This window comes from the organism of the source record quoted next, unplaced genomic scaffold, assembly GCF_019419815.1.
Source record: "Pyrus x bretschneideri cultivar Hongxiangsu unplaced genomic scaffold, Pyrus_bretschneideri_v1 Contig3, whole genome shotgun sequence".
Lineage (NCBI taxonomy): Eukaryota > Viridiplantae > Streptophyta > Magnoliopsida > Rosales > Rosaceae > Pyrus > Pyrus x bretschneideri.
The window spans coordinates 1,042,528-1,059,143 of record NW_025999612.1 but is presented as its reverse complement, the minus strand read 5'-3'; the positions used below and the strand labels follow the sequence as shown (position 1 = coordinate 1,059,143).

The 16,616-nt window shown below is 36.7% G+C and overlaps 1 protein-coding gene and 1 pseudogene across 1 annotated transcript; one reads left to right on the top strand and one right to left on the bottom strand.

Moving 5' to 3' along the window:
• The first annotated feature begins 1,304 nt into the window (after nt 1–1,304).
• On the top strand, nt 1,305–3,135 carry LOC103952859. The gene is made up of 3 exons (XM_009364547.3): nt 1,305–1,468; nt 1,937–2,052; nt 2,335–3,135. The coding sequence occupies exons 1-3, from the start codon at nt 1,355–1,357 to the stop codon at nt 2,816–2,818; spliced, it is 714 nt and encodes a 237-aa protein (XP_009362822.2). The 5' UTR covers nt 1,305–1,354; the 3' UTR covers nt 2,819–3,135.
• Nucleotides 3,136–3,285: 150 nt separating this feature from the next.
• On the bottom strand, nt 3,286–6,580 carry LOC103952858 (annotated as a pseudogene).
• Between the last annotated feature and the right edge of the window lie 10,036 nt (nt 6,581–16,616).

Here is a 16,616-nt window from a genome sequence, read left to right as displayed (position 1 = left end):
ATGGGGTTTCAAAAGCCGTATCCATATGGGGAGATAGTGTACCGAGAATACGGGTCGGTACACTTATAATATGACACGTGGTGTACCGACTCGTGTTTCAAGAACAGCAAGAAAAAAAATCTCCCACTTACCTCTCAAACTCCCCCTGGCGTATGGTTTAGTGCATATAACTTTGGTATGTCTTTGAAAAAAGGGCAAAACAACTGTGAATACGGGGAGTCTTTAGTACAGGCGTTTTATGGTTGGACTTGTAGGGTCATCCAATAAGAAGTTGCAATGAGTGAGGTTGGAACTTTTCTCCGTAATACCTTATAGTCTTAAGAAAAAACAACGCGTGTGAGAGTGGGCCTAAAGAAAAGGCTGTTGGCCACTGCCAGAACCTTTTCCCTTAACACGAATGAGTATGCAAGGTTTGAGGATTAATCATTCTCATTTCTAACATGTATGCTTACTTGCATATAAAGAATCAAGAAATGAGTGGGCTGTATTACTAGTTATTTCATACTTGAATAACCAAGTATTAGATCGCAAAGAAAAGAATAATTTATTTCATACCTGAACAAAAAAGTACAATTTCCTTTTTCTGATCAAAGAAGTGTAATTTTCTCTAATGATTCCTCTCAAGTAAAGTAAGTACACATGCTCTAAGGTATCCTTTGGTATGCAGACGAGACGGGACGGAACGGAATGGGACGGGACAGGATGGAACGGAACGGAGATGCCCTCGGATGGAAACAAGGACGAAGAAGAAGGAGACGGAGAGGTTATAATTTTGTGTTCCATGGATGTGGAACGAGTCGTTCCAGGGGGGGTGAGGTGGAACGAAAATTCACCCAAAACTCGTCCCGTGGAACAGCTCGTTCCATCCGTTTTAGGCGCACCAAACGTGGGACGAAACGTCTTATCCCACTTTGTTCCGTCCTGTCCCACATACCAAACGGTACCTAAAGTTACAAATCCACACTAGTAATCCCAATGTATTGTCAAATTTAACTATATATCAGAGTGATAGGGGGAAAATGTAACTATCTACGACTTTAAGGACTATTTTGTCAAATTTTTAAAAATAATTGCTACTTGCACAAAATTAGTACATAGTATGATTTACTTAGCTTTCGACCAAAGTAATTCTTTGAGGGGTTAAAAAACTTTACCTATGAACATTTCTTTAGCAATTATGGACATAATCCATGCAAATAAACTTGCAAACTATCGAGCAATGAAAAATTATTTTAATAAGGTTTGTTCTTAATTGTAAAATAAATTTACAACAGGTACTTTTTCTTAAGGCTATAAGTTGTGGCGGCAAATAAGTAAAAGGGCTTTGGATGCAAAGAAGCAAAGCAAAAATCCAATGGAGTGCTCGCACGACCACAAGGTCAGCAAAGAGGAGGTGATCGCCAAGCTCAAGGACGACGGAGACTTCGACAGGCTCCGCCGCAGCATCATCCTCAAGCTAAAAAACAATGTCCGTACCCTTCTCTCTCTCTCATCTTTCTTAGGGTAACGAATTTCGCTAGTTTCTGTATTTGTTTGTTTCTAAATTCTTATGATTATTCTCTACTTTCTGTATTTGTTTGTATCTAAATTCTTATGATTAGGGCTGCTGTTGCTGGGAATGCTGGAAAACAGATTTGTCTAAAATGCTTGTTAATAATTGTAAAAATCAAGCCTTTTTCTACTGATTTGGTTCTTTTTTTTTAAACTAATTTCCACTGAATTTTCTAATTAAATTCATTGAATTATTATGGGAACCTTGTATTTTACTCAATAATATTCGATTTGATTTTTAATTTAGCCAATGTTTGGACTTTTGGATTGGATAGGAGTAGATTGAAAGTATGTTTGGACGGTTGGAAATTATTTATTTGTAAGTTTTGAAAATTTGAACAAAATTTATGAGTGGGATTTCTGAAAGAGGGGCAATTAATCGCAGGAAGAATTGCGAGAAAATATTGCTTCTATTGTGAAGCAATCCGCCGTGCTTAATCGTGAAGGTGCTGAGAATATGAAACCCAGACAGCTTTCCGATGACATTTATCAGGAGGTTGGGTACGTAACTAATTTTTCGCCTTCTCTTGATGGTTAAATGCGACTGGTGACTGTGTAGGTTTTTGTGGTGGTGGTTTTGTATCTCTTTGTTAAAATACTAATAGCATTTTACAATTAAATGATTAAATAAGGGTGATATTTAGCCTTCGGGACTTCTAAGTGGTAGTTACAAACTTTATTCAATCTCTCTTTGAATGGTTACCGTCAGAGGATTAGAAATGTAAAGTTATGTGGGAGCTGATAATGCTGGATTTTTTCCTTTGGTGTGCTTCCAATTGCTAGGGACCAAGTAATGAGCCACATATCTGATGGGTTGTGGGGTATAATCAGATCAAGTGATGGCATGAAAAGTGAAATAGCAGAAACTGTTCAATCCGTCTACAATAAATTGACTAACCCAAATGGGGAAGCTGAGGGTGAACCCTCCACTCGTGATGTTCCAGTTCAAAACGAAGTTGACAGTAATGGCTTAGTTGTTGCTGCTGCCAGTGAAATTGATGATAAGTTGTCTGACAATGAGCCAAAAATACCACTGGGATTTTGTTTTTCTGGCAATTATCAGAAAAATGATAATGATGCGTTACAACTACCTCTACCTCATGTTAAAGGAGCCATTGAAGAATGGAAGGGAAGTTCACACCAGTTACAAGATAGGATGGATTCTGTTGATAACAGATTGGAACCTGGCATTTCTACAGACATGGAGCACAAGCAGGCATGTGATGGTAGTGATGAGGACCCTGATGTGCCTCCAGGTTTTGGTTGATGAGTTTTCATGCATTTCAGTTTTTACCGTTACTATTTAAACATCAAATTCAGAGACAATGCAGTCGAGGATCAATCTATGGTAACTGCTTAATGAATCTTATATTGAGTCCCTACAATGGGAAAGTTTCTCTGCAATTCCCTTGATAGAATGCGATACTGTTGACATTGTATTGCATGTGGGCATCTGGCTCCTGGGTATTTAGTGTATTCAAAAACATTAGCTTCCTTAGATGTAGACCTGATGACTTGATATGTGAGTTAACAGGAAATCTAATGTTTATCATTCTTGAGCAAGGATTCTTCTCATTTCCTATATGTATTCTTTGCTGACAGTGTTCAACGTCTAGGTAAGGAGAGTCATCCCAGTGGAAGTTAAATTAGTAATTAGATTTCTATCAGCACTGTTTTACTGAAAAACTAACATAAAACCCAAGTTAGATGTGAGACAGTGCACTGGGTTATGCAATTATTCTTTACCTTTTATTCTTTGGCATCTATTTTTGCAGCTTTTGTCTCTTTCAACATCCTGTTTATTATTGTTAACTTTATTACCATATTACCTTTTTAATTGTTTTTTCGACCAGTAGCAGATCCAAGATTTCTCCATCTCTGTCCTAGACTTAAATTCTCTCAGTGGTCATCTGCTTTAAAATGTTTCCATGTTACTGAAGGAAACATAAGGAAATGAGTCGGTATATAAATGCTTGATCACACACAACTCCATAAAGTTTGATAACACAAGAAGTCACCATGTGACCACTATACAATATGCATCCAATGGTCACTGTAATTTAACAGAAACCGGACTCCTAACAAGATATTTAGCAGAAACCCATACCCATGCTAGAAATCCTTGAGTGAATTCACCAGCTTTGCCTTTTGAACCAGTACGGATGAATGCCACTGAGAACTGACATCTTCTGGTTCACTTTTGCAAAGTTAAGTGTTTTTAGGCTTGACGCTCACATATACTCCTTCTGGTGCATTAACCTTGACTGCTTAAGATGAATATGCCTCACCAACATTTGTAAGAGTTCTTGTGAATGTCTGAGATGGTCCCAATGTGACAGAAAATGAAGGATAGTTCAGCTCTCCTTCAGGTATGCTCGATACCTTTGAGCACTGTATTTGTCTGTGCGCAATGATACTTCATCGTCTTTGTAGCCCAAGCCACAAAGATAAGGGATATAATCATCTGGTTGAATATCATAAACTAATCCTGGATCATTTGCCTTTGATGGATTGACATGGCCAGCACCAGTGGCTAAAACATCTGCAGGCTTAAATGTTTCATCGAGAATAGGTTTGCCTTCCAAATTTAGAAGGTAAGCAGAAGTCATTATATCAGATTTAATGGCAGCTGGCGGCCAGTAAGGGTGAGAGCTCTTAAGCAAGGCAGCAATTCAACTGAGATGCGGACATGGCATTGAAGTTCCAGAAATTATGTTGAAATTGACTTTTGAGTTTGTGGTATTGTCAACAGGGAATGGCCATGCAGCAAGAATGCTCACACCTGGTCCAGTAAAGTCTGGTTTCAGAATACCTGGATTTGCCAGGTTAGGGCCTCTTGAAGAGAGGGAAGCAACAGCTGGAGTAGATGAGTCTCCGACTACAGTTCCTCTGAATAAGATTGTTGCTGCTGGTGTTGCGCTCGCATCTGTTGTGGGAAGAACATGAACATCAGCTGAAGTACTCACACCATCAGTTTCTTCATTCAAAAGAATCATGGCAGCCCTCCAGCGTTTTTCACCTCCTCTCCCTTAGCAATTCTTCCTATTCCTCCCCCTTGCTCACACAACTACCTTGCCTTTAACAAGGAGACCTTTCAGGTATCCTTGAGTGCACAGTGCAGAATCATTACCATTTATCCAGCATAAATAAGTGGTATTAATGTTGAAGGGAAATCTCTTGGCTCAATGGGAGGTCACCATCAAATACTTCTTCATGTCCAAGCTTTGTTGTGGTTACAATATGCCTGTCTATGGTGCTTGCTCCAACTGTTAGGATCCAGGGGGCTTCATTAGATATTGTGCTGTTAAATGGGCTAGAATTTCCAGCTGCACAACTTACAAATATTCCTTTTTGGATTGCCGCAAATGAGTTGATTGCATTGCTGCCGCAAAAAATGGAACTGAATCTTCACCAAGGGAGATTGAGATCATGTCAACACCATCCTGAACAGTTCCTGCACGTGCAGCTAGTATATTAGCCTCCGAAGCACCCCTTGTACATTGCTAGGTAGGCATGAGGTGCAATCCCACATTTGGCATGTCCTAGAACATCAGCATTCTGCCCAAAAGCACCAGAAGCTATGCTTGCTGTGTGTATCCCATGTCCATCCATATCAATCGGTGCCTCAGGCTTCTCTCCTTTCAGGGCCTCAGCTGCAATATTGAAAGTCCTTGCACCAATTAATTTGTTGTTGCAGTCTGATACGTTAAAGTCACACCTCCCTTTCCATTTAGTGGGTGGAGGTGGAATTCCTGCACCACTACATGAAGGATGGATGGGCTCAATTCCACCATCCAGCACTCCAATGATCACTCCCTTCCCAAAATTTGAATCCTTCCATATTCCGGTTTGTTGGTGCAGCCCCAAGAAGTTGGGTGTGTGTAGTTTTCCGATGAACTACTCTTTTAGGATGTGCTGCCACAAAGCCATCCATCTCCTGCATTGCTTTTACTTCATCCTGAGTTAGTCTAGCAGCAAAACCACTAATCACTTCTTGGTACGAGTAGGCATGCGTGGCTGTTTCATCTGCACTTGCTGTGGTAACGGGCAAAAAAGATTCATGCCAGCTCTTCAGGTCTTCTGTTTGAGCGAAAACTCTGCCCTCTGGTTGCCTTACATGGACAATGTACATCTGTAAATTGCTTGGTTTAGTGGTTGCTGGTAAGAGCTCATTTTTCCGAGCGGTAACATAACAAAAACTAAGCATGAAAATGAGAGTAAGAAAGGGGATCACAGACATGGTGAACAAATCTCTACTGAATGAAGTCGTAAGGACAGTAGAAGATGCCTGTGTTTCTGTTATGAGTTGATAGTCTCAGGAAAGCATCATATATGGTTGATGGAAGCGAAGAATTGGCCGGCATTTTCACAGAAGCTTAGCAATATATCTGTTGGAGCTTTATGGTTTGGCTCCCTGTAAACTTTTTCCTATTCTTGCCTTATTATTGTCTTCTGTCCCAGGGAGAACTTTATTTAGTGATTCTACTTTTCCCCAAGGTGGCAACACGGATCTGTGCAGGTTTTATTTTTACTTCAAGTGGTAATGCTTTATTTGCATATCTTGCCTAGCTTGTTTAGTTCTATGCTACTACTGCATGTCTGACCAGTTCAAGGATTGACTGAATGAGTCCATTTTTCCTTACCTTCTATGTTGTGAACTGGACGGTTCTTAGACGTTGCTGTCTTTTTCTATTTTGTTATATTTTGTCACCAGCATCAATCTCATAGATATTACACATGCCAAATGCATTGCATTCAAAGTCATTTCTTGATGAATTACTGGTTTCTCTGCATCCACAAAGTTACTGTAATTTCAGTGTTGTCTCGATTAACTGGTCAAAGGGCTTGGTTCACTCTGATTGTAATTTAAAAAATGTACATTGATGGTACCATATGTTGGTTTGACATAAAAGTTGACCAGTGTTTTAAAATGGGGTGCGCTTAGACAGCCATGGAGGCAGGGGCGATCATGAAATCACCTCTGCCCATCGGGAGGAGGCAAAAACTTGTTTAGATGTGGTCGAGGCACGCCTATTAGCGTCCTTTTTTCTTTTTTAAGTTGCATAATTCATAATTTTTGAGTTGCAGAGTTGGGATGTTGAGAGAAAAGGATGAAGTTGCAGAGCTAGGGTGGCCAGCTAAGAAGATGAAGAAGCCGAGGGGGGGTTTTTATTTATTTATTTATTTATTTATTTTGGTTAAACGATTGATTTTGTTAGATTAAATGTTATATTAGCCACCGACAGGGTTTGGACCCATGCCATCATACAAGGGCTCAACACCTTTCCACCATTGTGGTAAAGGGCCACTTGTGTGGGTTTTCGTTTTTTTATTTTGGTTTTTTATACTTTTTTCTCTTTAAAACTTAAACCGATCCATTTCACTGACATTTATTACTCCACTATCTTTTTCTATTCCTATTTTTTTTTATATTATTTTTTCCTAATATACAAAATAGATAAATAAGTATCTTTTTTGTTTTTGTTTTTGTTTTTATTATTTTTTTAGAATAGATAAGCATTTTTTTCTGGACATTCATGACAACCCACGAAATAAAAATGATAAACATCTTTTTGTTTTTATTGTATTCTAACTTTATATGATTCTTTTCTTGAAAAGAACATTATATTATTCTCATTTCTCTTTTTTAAGACTACATATCCCACTCAAATTTTACTCTCATATACATATAAACAAGGATTAAAATATCGGCCGTGCAGATAATATTAGGCCTTCAATTTACTGATATTTAAAGGGATATATCGTTATCGTTTTAGGTATCAGGAAAAAATCAACAAAAATGACAGATATAGACATTGAAACACATAATTTTGGTCTAAAACTTTCATAGATGTTATGTACATTATCAATGAATGTATTGAACAAATAAAACTCAAAATTTACTAATAATAAGATATACATATGATGAAATATAAGTGGTATGTAATGCGTGTTAACGAAAAGTTTTCTAATAAAATGTTTATTAGAATGAATAAACCATGCATAAATCCATAGTTTGTTTAAACATTAGATTACAATTTAGATAAGTGTCCAACAACATAAATGAAGAGCTCCTATGAGGTTCAAACAATGAGGAACAACCATCTAGATTCATACAATAGTCATACCAAGTCATGTAACCCGAGCAGTTTGTAAGCCATGTTTGAACATGGTGCACATATGTCTCTCTTGAGCTCCATACTGTCCTCCCATACATGGGATAGTTAGGATTAACCTAACTAGTAGGTCCATAGTATGTTTCATCATCTTGAGCTCCATAACTAGTTCCACTATAATCAGATATGACATACCCATAGCCATCATAAGATTCATTTGATTTAGTACTAGGTCTAGTTCCTATACTTATAGATCAAAAACTGATCGCCATGTCATCTTCAGATGGATTGATTGGTTGGCTTCTTTTCCCTGAGCATTGCTTCCCAATTGCGCCAATGCCTGGTCCAGCTTCTCTGCATCCATAATCCTCATCTTGGGTGGCATGAGTAAAATCAGCCTCGATAGTAAATGGGCTATATTGTCTTCCTTTTTCATTACCTCCTGATTTAGCATTACTTCCTCCATCATTATCTGACGAATTAGATGAACTTTCCTTTCTACTAGTACTGGCATCGTCTCTCAAGGGACGTCTTTGACCTTGCCGAGTGCCAAACACAACCCTTTCAAATGATGAAGTATGTCCACTCCTAACATCTTCGGATATGACTATCAACATCAACTCCTTCTTGGGCATATGTTGTGCTATAACAGCATCAGGGTTGCCTTGTTCATCATCCAAGTGAGCTGTCATAATCCATTGTTGAATTGGATTATCATCATCATCAGATGGTTGCCTCGCAATGTCAAGAAGGTCTATGTAGTCATTTTCAGACACATGTGCATCATTTTCTTGCGGGTATTAAAGATATATTTGACCAGAAATTTAATATTTGGATTTGTGTATTTCTTTCTCTTCAGATAAGACACGTATGTCCCCTCAATTCATTGTGCATAGATTCTTTATAGTAATAATTAATGGATACTCCAAAAAATCTTTTGAATTGGATATTGCCAAAAGCCTTCACACATATCTAATCACTGCCCACATAACTCCAAAAAATCTTTTGGGTTTCAATTTGCTTCAAAACTTTTGATTTTTTTTGGGTTTTGTTATAGGTATCGGGAAATATCGAGAATATCGGCAAAATATCAAAGATATCGCACTTATCGGGGGATATATCGTCGATATAGGGGAAGATATGGCCTTACCCCCCAGTATCGGTATCGACAGTTGAAAATATCGATATATCGGTGTATCGACCGATATTTCAATCTTTGCATATAAATAGACACTTAAGATTCTAGGGCTCCGTTTGGTGAGTTGGATGTGATTGAGTTAGCAGGGACTTGTAAGACATTACTTGTAACCCATGTATAAGGATAGGTTAAATAACCGGCTTTATTGTGGATTCATAACCAATCATGTCTAGTATTGTTCATCTCACAATTTGACATAACAAACAACGAACAGGACTCAAGTGTATTTAATTGATCACAACCTATCTCATCCAACCCACCAAACGGGATGTATGACTCTATTTGTTTGATTGTTGATTATTATTATTATTATTATTATTTTGAGCAAAATTGTTGATTAATTTGATTGCTTGGTTAAATTTGGTTTTGAGAGTTAAACTTGTTTGTGACTTGTACACTTTTAAATGACAATTAACATTTGTTTTATAAACATATATATATATATATATATATATACCAAATGGGGTGGAACTACTGGTAGGAGGCATAGCCTTCCATAGAATATAAAGTGCGGAAGTAAAGCATATAAAAAGTTAAAAGAAACATATCAATATGTTGAATTAAAAAGAACAGCAGGAGGCATAGCCTTCCATATAATTCAGAGTGCGGAAGTAAAGCATGTAAAGAAAATTATGAATTAAATGTAATGATGCAAATATATTTTGAAAATAAGTTTTATTGAAAACTTACTGCAATGCAGATTACAAACAGGTATTGCCTAATGGCAGATGAAATAAGTAAACAAGGTGGAGCTCGCAGGCATCCTGAATAATATGTATTACAAGTGTTTGAAATATTCTCTGTTCTTGCGAATACGCAGAGGGTGTTTAAAAAACTATATGCTTCTTCTGAAGATGAGTCCTCCTTATATAGAGTGAGGAGACTTGAATGAGGCTTGCCAAATGGATCCGGGAATCCCGCTTACTGACTGAAGAACCTTTACTGTGGAGTCACGATGATACTTTTACAAAAGCTGAATGAATAGTGAAGATGCTTTGATTCTTTTACAAAAGTTAAATGAATAGTGACCTTTTTGTTTTTCACTATTGTGAATAGTGACCTTTTTGTTTTTCACTATTGGAGAATAATTCTTTTACGGAAGAGATGAAAGCAGCTACTGCTGATGATGCTGTTTGGCTGACACAATCACATGGGCAAATACTGAATGTTAATAATCAAACGGATCTTGGGCATCTTGAAGATCTGCTTGATCTGCCCATTTGGAGGGAAGTTGAGATGAGGCATCAGACGCGTCAGAGTCCGAATCTGAACCTTTTCTTTTTTGTAGCATTGCTGCTTCAGCCATGAGCAGTTGGGCCATATCCAGAAGCTGGGTAGACTTTGCAGATTTTTCTTTCTTCGAGCTAGAGGACTTAGCAGATTTTCCTTTGAGGGAAGATGACGGACTAATGTCTGATAGGGATTGAATTGGCTCCTGGGTTTTTGGCAACTCAGGAAATTGTTGATGAACTGGCAAAGCTTGTGAGGACGAAGTTGAAACTTTGATTGGTAGTGCCTGAGAAGATACCTGGGGAAATTCCATTTTTACAAGATCAATAATTTTTTGGTGGTTGAATTTATCCCACCATTTTACCCATCGGGATCTGTAAATACCACCAGTGTCTACTTCAAAGTTCCATTTGAGAATCCATGGAATCTTGTACTTGGCCATGAGCAGTGAAAAAATAGTAACTCTGTTGTCGAAACGACTTCTGTCAAAACTGGGCTGGAAACTGTTTGTGAGAACATGACGAAGGTCATCTGGAATGATAGAAGAGCTTGGGCCATGGGAGGCCCACCAATCTGGAAACCATGCAGGAAACCGTAATCTGAAATTTTTATCAAAGGTTATGAACCATGAATGACTAAAGTCTTCTGTCTGGTGGAGAAAAATGTTGGTCCATGCTTGGATATAATCATAGTAATTGTAATGATTGTTTGGGATGAGGACATGCTGAGTGTGAAGGGGTTTTGTGTGAAAAAGGGGAATTCCCCATTCGAGTTCGGTAAGGAATTTTCCAATATGGAGTGAATGATACAATATTTTGTTTTAATGAGTGGTACTGTAAATTGGCTTAATAGCAATGCTTTCTGTTTCTGAAAGGATGGCCTGGTAATATTTTAGGCTTTTATAGGATTCAGTTGGTAAGAAATGAAAATTTGGTGGAAGGAGTAATTTGGCAATGCGCTCTGGGGGTTGGTTTTTGTCAATGTGAAGAGGGATGTTAAAAAGCTTTTCTGAATTGGGATTTTGGACATATGGAGATGTTTTAGCATAGCTAGGTGTTTTAGGCTGTGAAGGAGCTGGAGAACGAACTGAAGAGTAGGGATCATAAGGGGTGGCTAAGGCCGTTTGGTAGTTTGGTCGGATATTTCCTACTGTTGATCCTAAGGGAGTAAATCTGTTAGTAATGGCGAGGGCCGATGAGGAGTCGGGAATAGACTCTTGTTTTACTGGTGCTGGGGTTTGGGTGAGAGTGGCTGGAAGCCTTCTTTGATTAGGATTGGAACCCATTCTTCCCCTGCAAAAATTCTCTGGTCAGAAAATCTGGTATGCAATTCTGGCTGCCTTTAATGTATTCAATATCAAAATCAAAAATACTTAATATGGCTTGCCAGCGTGCAAAAATTTGTTTTGATGCAATATTTTGAACATCCTTTTGTAAAACATGTTTTGCAGATTTGCAATCAACACGAACTAAAAATTTTTGATTTAATAAATCATCTTGGAATTTGCTAATGCATAATACAATTGATAAAATCTCTTTTTTAATAGTACTATAGTTACTTTGAGCCGGATTCCAAATTCCTGAATGGAAACGAACAATTTGTTCAGGAGATTCGGAAGAAGTTTTTTGTTTGAGGATACCTCCATAACCGATATCAGAAGCATCGGTCTCGACTATTTTGAGAGAGCCGGGAGTTGGAATGCCAAGGCAAGGTAAAGTCTTGACATGATTCTTTATCTGTTTGACAATGGAAGTATGATTTTGAGTCCATGATGGAGGATTTTCCTTGAGACGATCAAACAAAGGTTTACATTGTTGACGAAGATGAGGATAAAATTCTGAAACATAATTGAGAGAACCAAGGAATCTTTGAAGCTGGGTTTTATCAATAATTTGATCTGGAAATTTATCAGCAAACTGGATAACTCGATCAATTGGCTGAATGGTAGACCTGTAAATATGGTATCCTAAAAATCTAACTTTGGTCTGAAATAACTTAATCTTAGATGCCGAGACTACTAACCCATTAGACTTAATGATCCTAGCAAATGCATGCAAATGTTTCCAATGCTCATCTATTGATTTTGAGAAAATTAATACATCATCAATATAAACAATCGAAAAATGGCTGTATTGATTAAAAATCTCATTCATGATATTTTGAAATTCACTTGGTGCGTTTTTCAAGCCGAAAGGCATTACATTCCATTCATAGTGTCCGAAAGGAGTCACAAAAGCAGTTTTGTACTTATCAGATTCATGAATTTGTATTTGCCAAAAACCTGATTTCATGTCAAATTTGGAAAAAACAGTTGCTTGAGAAAGTCTTTTTATCAAATCTCTTTTGTTGGGGATTGGATATCGGATCCATTCTAAAACATCATTCAAAGGTTTGTAGTTAATAACTAATCGTGGAACGCCGCGTTCTAATTCTGCATTTTTCTGGACATAAAAAGCAGGGCAAGACCATGGAGATTTGCTTTTACGGATAATTCCTTTTTCTAAAAGTTGATTAATTTCGGTTTTACAAAACTCTAAAACTTCTTGGTTCATTTGAATCGGTCGTGCCTTGGTGGGGATTTTTGATTCAACAAAATCTTTAATATAAGGGAGTTTGACAATATGTTGTTTTCTATGCCAAAAAGCATTTGGAAGATCTGAACAAATTTCTTTAGTAAGCTTATCAGAAAAGTGGCGAATAGAATCTAATAAAGATTTGTTTGTTAACTGTTCTTCAATTCTTTTGTGAAGAATTTCTTCCTGTAAAAAAGCAATTTGTTGGGATTTTGCAGTAATCTGGTTGAGAGTTTTTGAAACATTATCCTTTTGTAGTTGTTTTAACTTTTTAAGATCTGTTTCTATGCAAAATTCAAAAGTAATTTTTTTGCCAAAAACCTTTGTTGAAATACAGTTGTGATGAACTTTAAAAGGATAAATTAATGCAATGAAAGGAAGTCCCAAAATATCTGGATCAGAAATATTTTTAATTAAAACGAATGGAGTTTTAAAACAAACATTTTGTTGACAAACATGGGCTTTGGGGATCTCATATTTTAAATTCATTGGGGATTGATTAGCAGCGCTAAGTACCTCAGTTGATTTGTGATAATACTTTGTAGGTATTAACCCTTCTTGAATGCAATTTAAATCTGCGCCTGAATCAATTAAAGAGATGGTTTCCAAAGAAAAATCGTCAATTATTATTTTGATTTTAGAATACCATTTTCTAATTCTAATTTTGTCTAAAAGACTTAAAACAAGGTCCTTTGAAGAAGAAGATTTTTTTGAGTGAGTGTCGGAATCGGAGTTTGAGGAAGAATTACCTTGTTCTTCTACAAGCGCTTGTGTACGAGCTCTACTGAGTTGTGAACGAATTTCTGTATTTTCAGATTTAAAAAATTTAATTTCTGATTTAATTTGGTTAATTTCTTTTTGTAAATCCTTGATGGTTAAATCCTTTTTTGGTTTATTAAACCGTTCCAAAGTGGTGCTGAGAGAAATCTTTTGAGAAGAAGTTTGACTAGTGCCAGGTTCATGAGAAGAAATCAAATTTTTGAGTTTTTTCAAATAAAAAGATTTTAAATCAGGGTCATCGACTTTACTAATTAATTCCATTAAAAACTCTTCTTGTTCTTCTTGCTTATTAAGCACTGAAATTTTATTACAACAAGTGTCCGTGCACCCAAACTTAATGTTTGGCGAGGAGACGTCGCTAGAACTGCTAGAGTCGGAGACGGAAAAATCAGGATTTTTATCAGATTGACTAGAGTCGGTATTTCTAATTTCTAAAGCCTGAATAAGTTGAACCTTCTCTTCTTCAGAGATTTTTAGTTGGTTAATAACCTTTTTAACTCTACATTCATTTGCATAATGACCAAATTTGCCACATTTGTAGCATTTTCCTTTTTTATTTTGAAAATCCTTTTTAGGCTTTCGAAAAGGTTTTTTGTTTGGAGATGGTTTTTCATAAAATTTATTTGTTTGAAAAGGTTTGTTGGAAGATCTTTTGTTTTTATAAAATCTGGATTGATATTTAGAAAACTTGCTGGTTTGTTGGGCTTTTTTCTTTTTACTCGAAGGAGCAATTGGAGGTAAACCGTATTGTTCACAAAACGTTCCAAGTTCGTATTTAGCGATAGATTTATCTTTATTAACTTGTTTTGAAATCTTCATGTCAATACACATTTTCAATCCTTCCTTTTGTATAACATTAACTATGCTACCATAAGTAAGGGTATGATAAGGTATGACACCCTCTTCGTTAACTAAAACATTTCGGATTTTGTGAGCAAAAAGATTTGGTAAACCATTGATAAATTTTTCTTTCCAAAAAGGTTGATTACTATCTTCCCTAAGCATAACTCTGGATATGAAAACATCTTTATACCATCTGAAATCACTTAAGGTTGGACACCTTAAATTACTCAGTTGGTCGTGAATACGAGTAGTGACGTTGCTGGGTGTTCCTATAAAGTGTTCTATAATCGTATAAAGTAAAGTATTTACTCCGTCGGGTAATCCCTGTCCTATCGTTTCATCAAAGATGGGAAGTCCTTCCTCATCTTTTTTGACCGCAAAACGTATTTCATCTCTGGACTGAGAAGTTAAGTGCTTCTCCCACCAAGAATGAAGCATTCCAGTGAAACCAGTGACGAGAAGATCAACGACTTGTGTTTGTGTAAAATTGTGATTTGAAATGTAGCTATTGGCGACCATGGACATATGTTGGAGTTTGTTCAAAAGTTCTTGTTCTGACAATCCATCTATATTCCATTCATAGAGTTTGTCAGCAGAGACTGAAAATTGATTTTGGATATTTCTTTCTTCAAACTGAAGATCAGGGGGAGTTGGCCTGGGATACCAGTTTTTTGTAAGAGAAGTAGGGTTGACAGGACGAGTATGAATGCGTTTTAAATCAAAAGTTGGCTGAAGATCAATGTTTTGAAAAGCATTTTCAATATTTTGGATAGCAGAACTAGTTTCCGTGTCCTGAGAAGAATCTGGGCCAGATGTGTTTTCTTCTTCGATGGAAACATCATTGTTTTGCAAAACATTAACAACTTTCTCTTTTTTGAGCTCAGTGAGCATATGATCAATTTTTTGTAAAGTAGTCATGGATTTTAAAGCAGTGGAACTTGAAGCGGTATCAGTAAAATTTACTAAAGGTTTTTCTTTTGGAGAAGAAATTGGTTGAGACAATTTGTCGATTTTGGTTTCAATTTTGTCTAACTGTTTTCCAATGGTGTGAAGACTTTGGTTTGTAAAATTGTTCTGTTCGATGACAGGTTTAAAACCAGAATCTTCTTTTGGAATTTTGAAAGGAGTTGCGGGGATGTTGGTATTACCAGTGGAAATTAAAATAGTTTCTTTGGGAGGATGACTAGAGGAAACCAAAGTTTTGTCTTCCTTAACCCAATTTTCTTTGGTAACAACCGTGACTTTATTTTTGGTCTCATAATGTTTTTCAATGAAATCAAAGAAAGATATTTCAAATTGGTATTGTTCTACAAAAGCTTTCCACTCGGCATATATGGCTAGCTTTTCTTCATCACAATACTTTTTTCTAAAAATATTTCTTCTGGGGATGTTTTCCTCAGAAGCGATGTCAGCTTTAAGCTTCCTCCATCGGATTTTATGTGGTTTGTTTAAAACAAGTAATTGGTGATTCACCGATGTTGTTTCAAAATCAGAAGCAGTTGGAGAAGTGGGTTCTTCTTGGTTTGGAGGATGATAAACAGGATGTGCAACTTGTGAAGAAGTGTCGACAGACTTTAATTTGAGCAAATCATTGATTAAATCTTGTTGTGCAATTTCCTGCTCTTTTAACTTTTTGTTTACTAAAGATTTGATCAAATCTTGATCTCGACCCAGTCTATCGGTTGACGGGGATCCAGAAAAAGACTGTCTGCTAGGAGCAAAAGATTTGTGTGAATGTACTGATTCACAAGATTTTCTTGCTGGTCTATCAAAATTGATTTTTACAGTGCCGTCAAAATATTGTTCAATGTTGTCAAGATTAACAAGACTGTTTTGGACGGAAACCGGTTTACTTTCGTTGATTAAACACCAATCTGAAGGGAGACTGATGTCTGACCACCTAATGGTTCTTGGTACTCTTATGTTCGCGCCTTCTTGGTTTGTTTGGATCAAAAGAGTGTGGTCACGAGGACTTTTGTTCAAAGCTTGAAAATTCATGTTTGTGCCAGTGACTTTGTAATAAATTCTAAAAATAAGTGCCAAAGGTTGTGTTCCTTCCAGGACTTGGTACCCGGAGGTTTTGATATTAAGAGTAAGAGCTTTTAAAACATGTGGGTCTGAAAGACTTATTGTGAGATCTGGAAAACAATCAAAATGGATAGGTCCGTTGTAAAGACTAGATTCGATCATTCCAAGGATACTATCGTTGAAATCAGTAAATCTAGCGTCGCGTAGACATAAAAGGATAGAAGTGTTAAGACCTTTGATATATATATATATATATATATATATATATATATATATATATATATATATATATATATA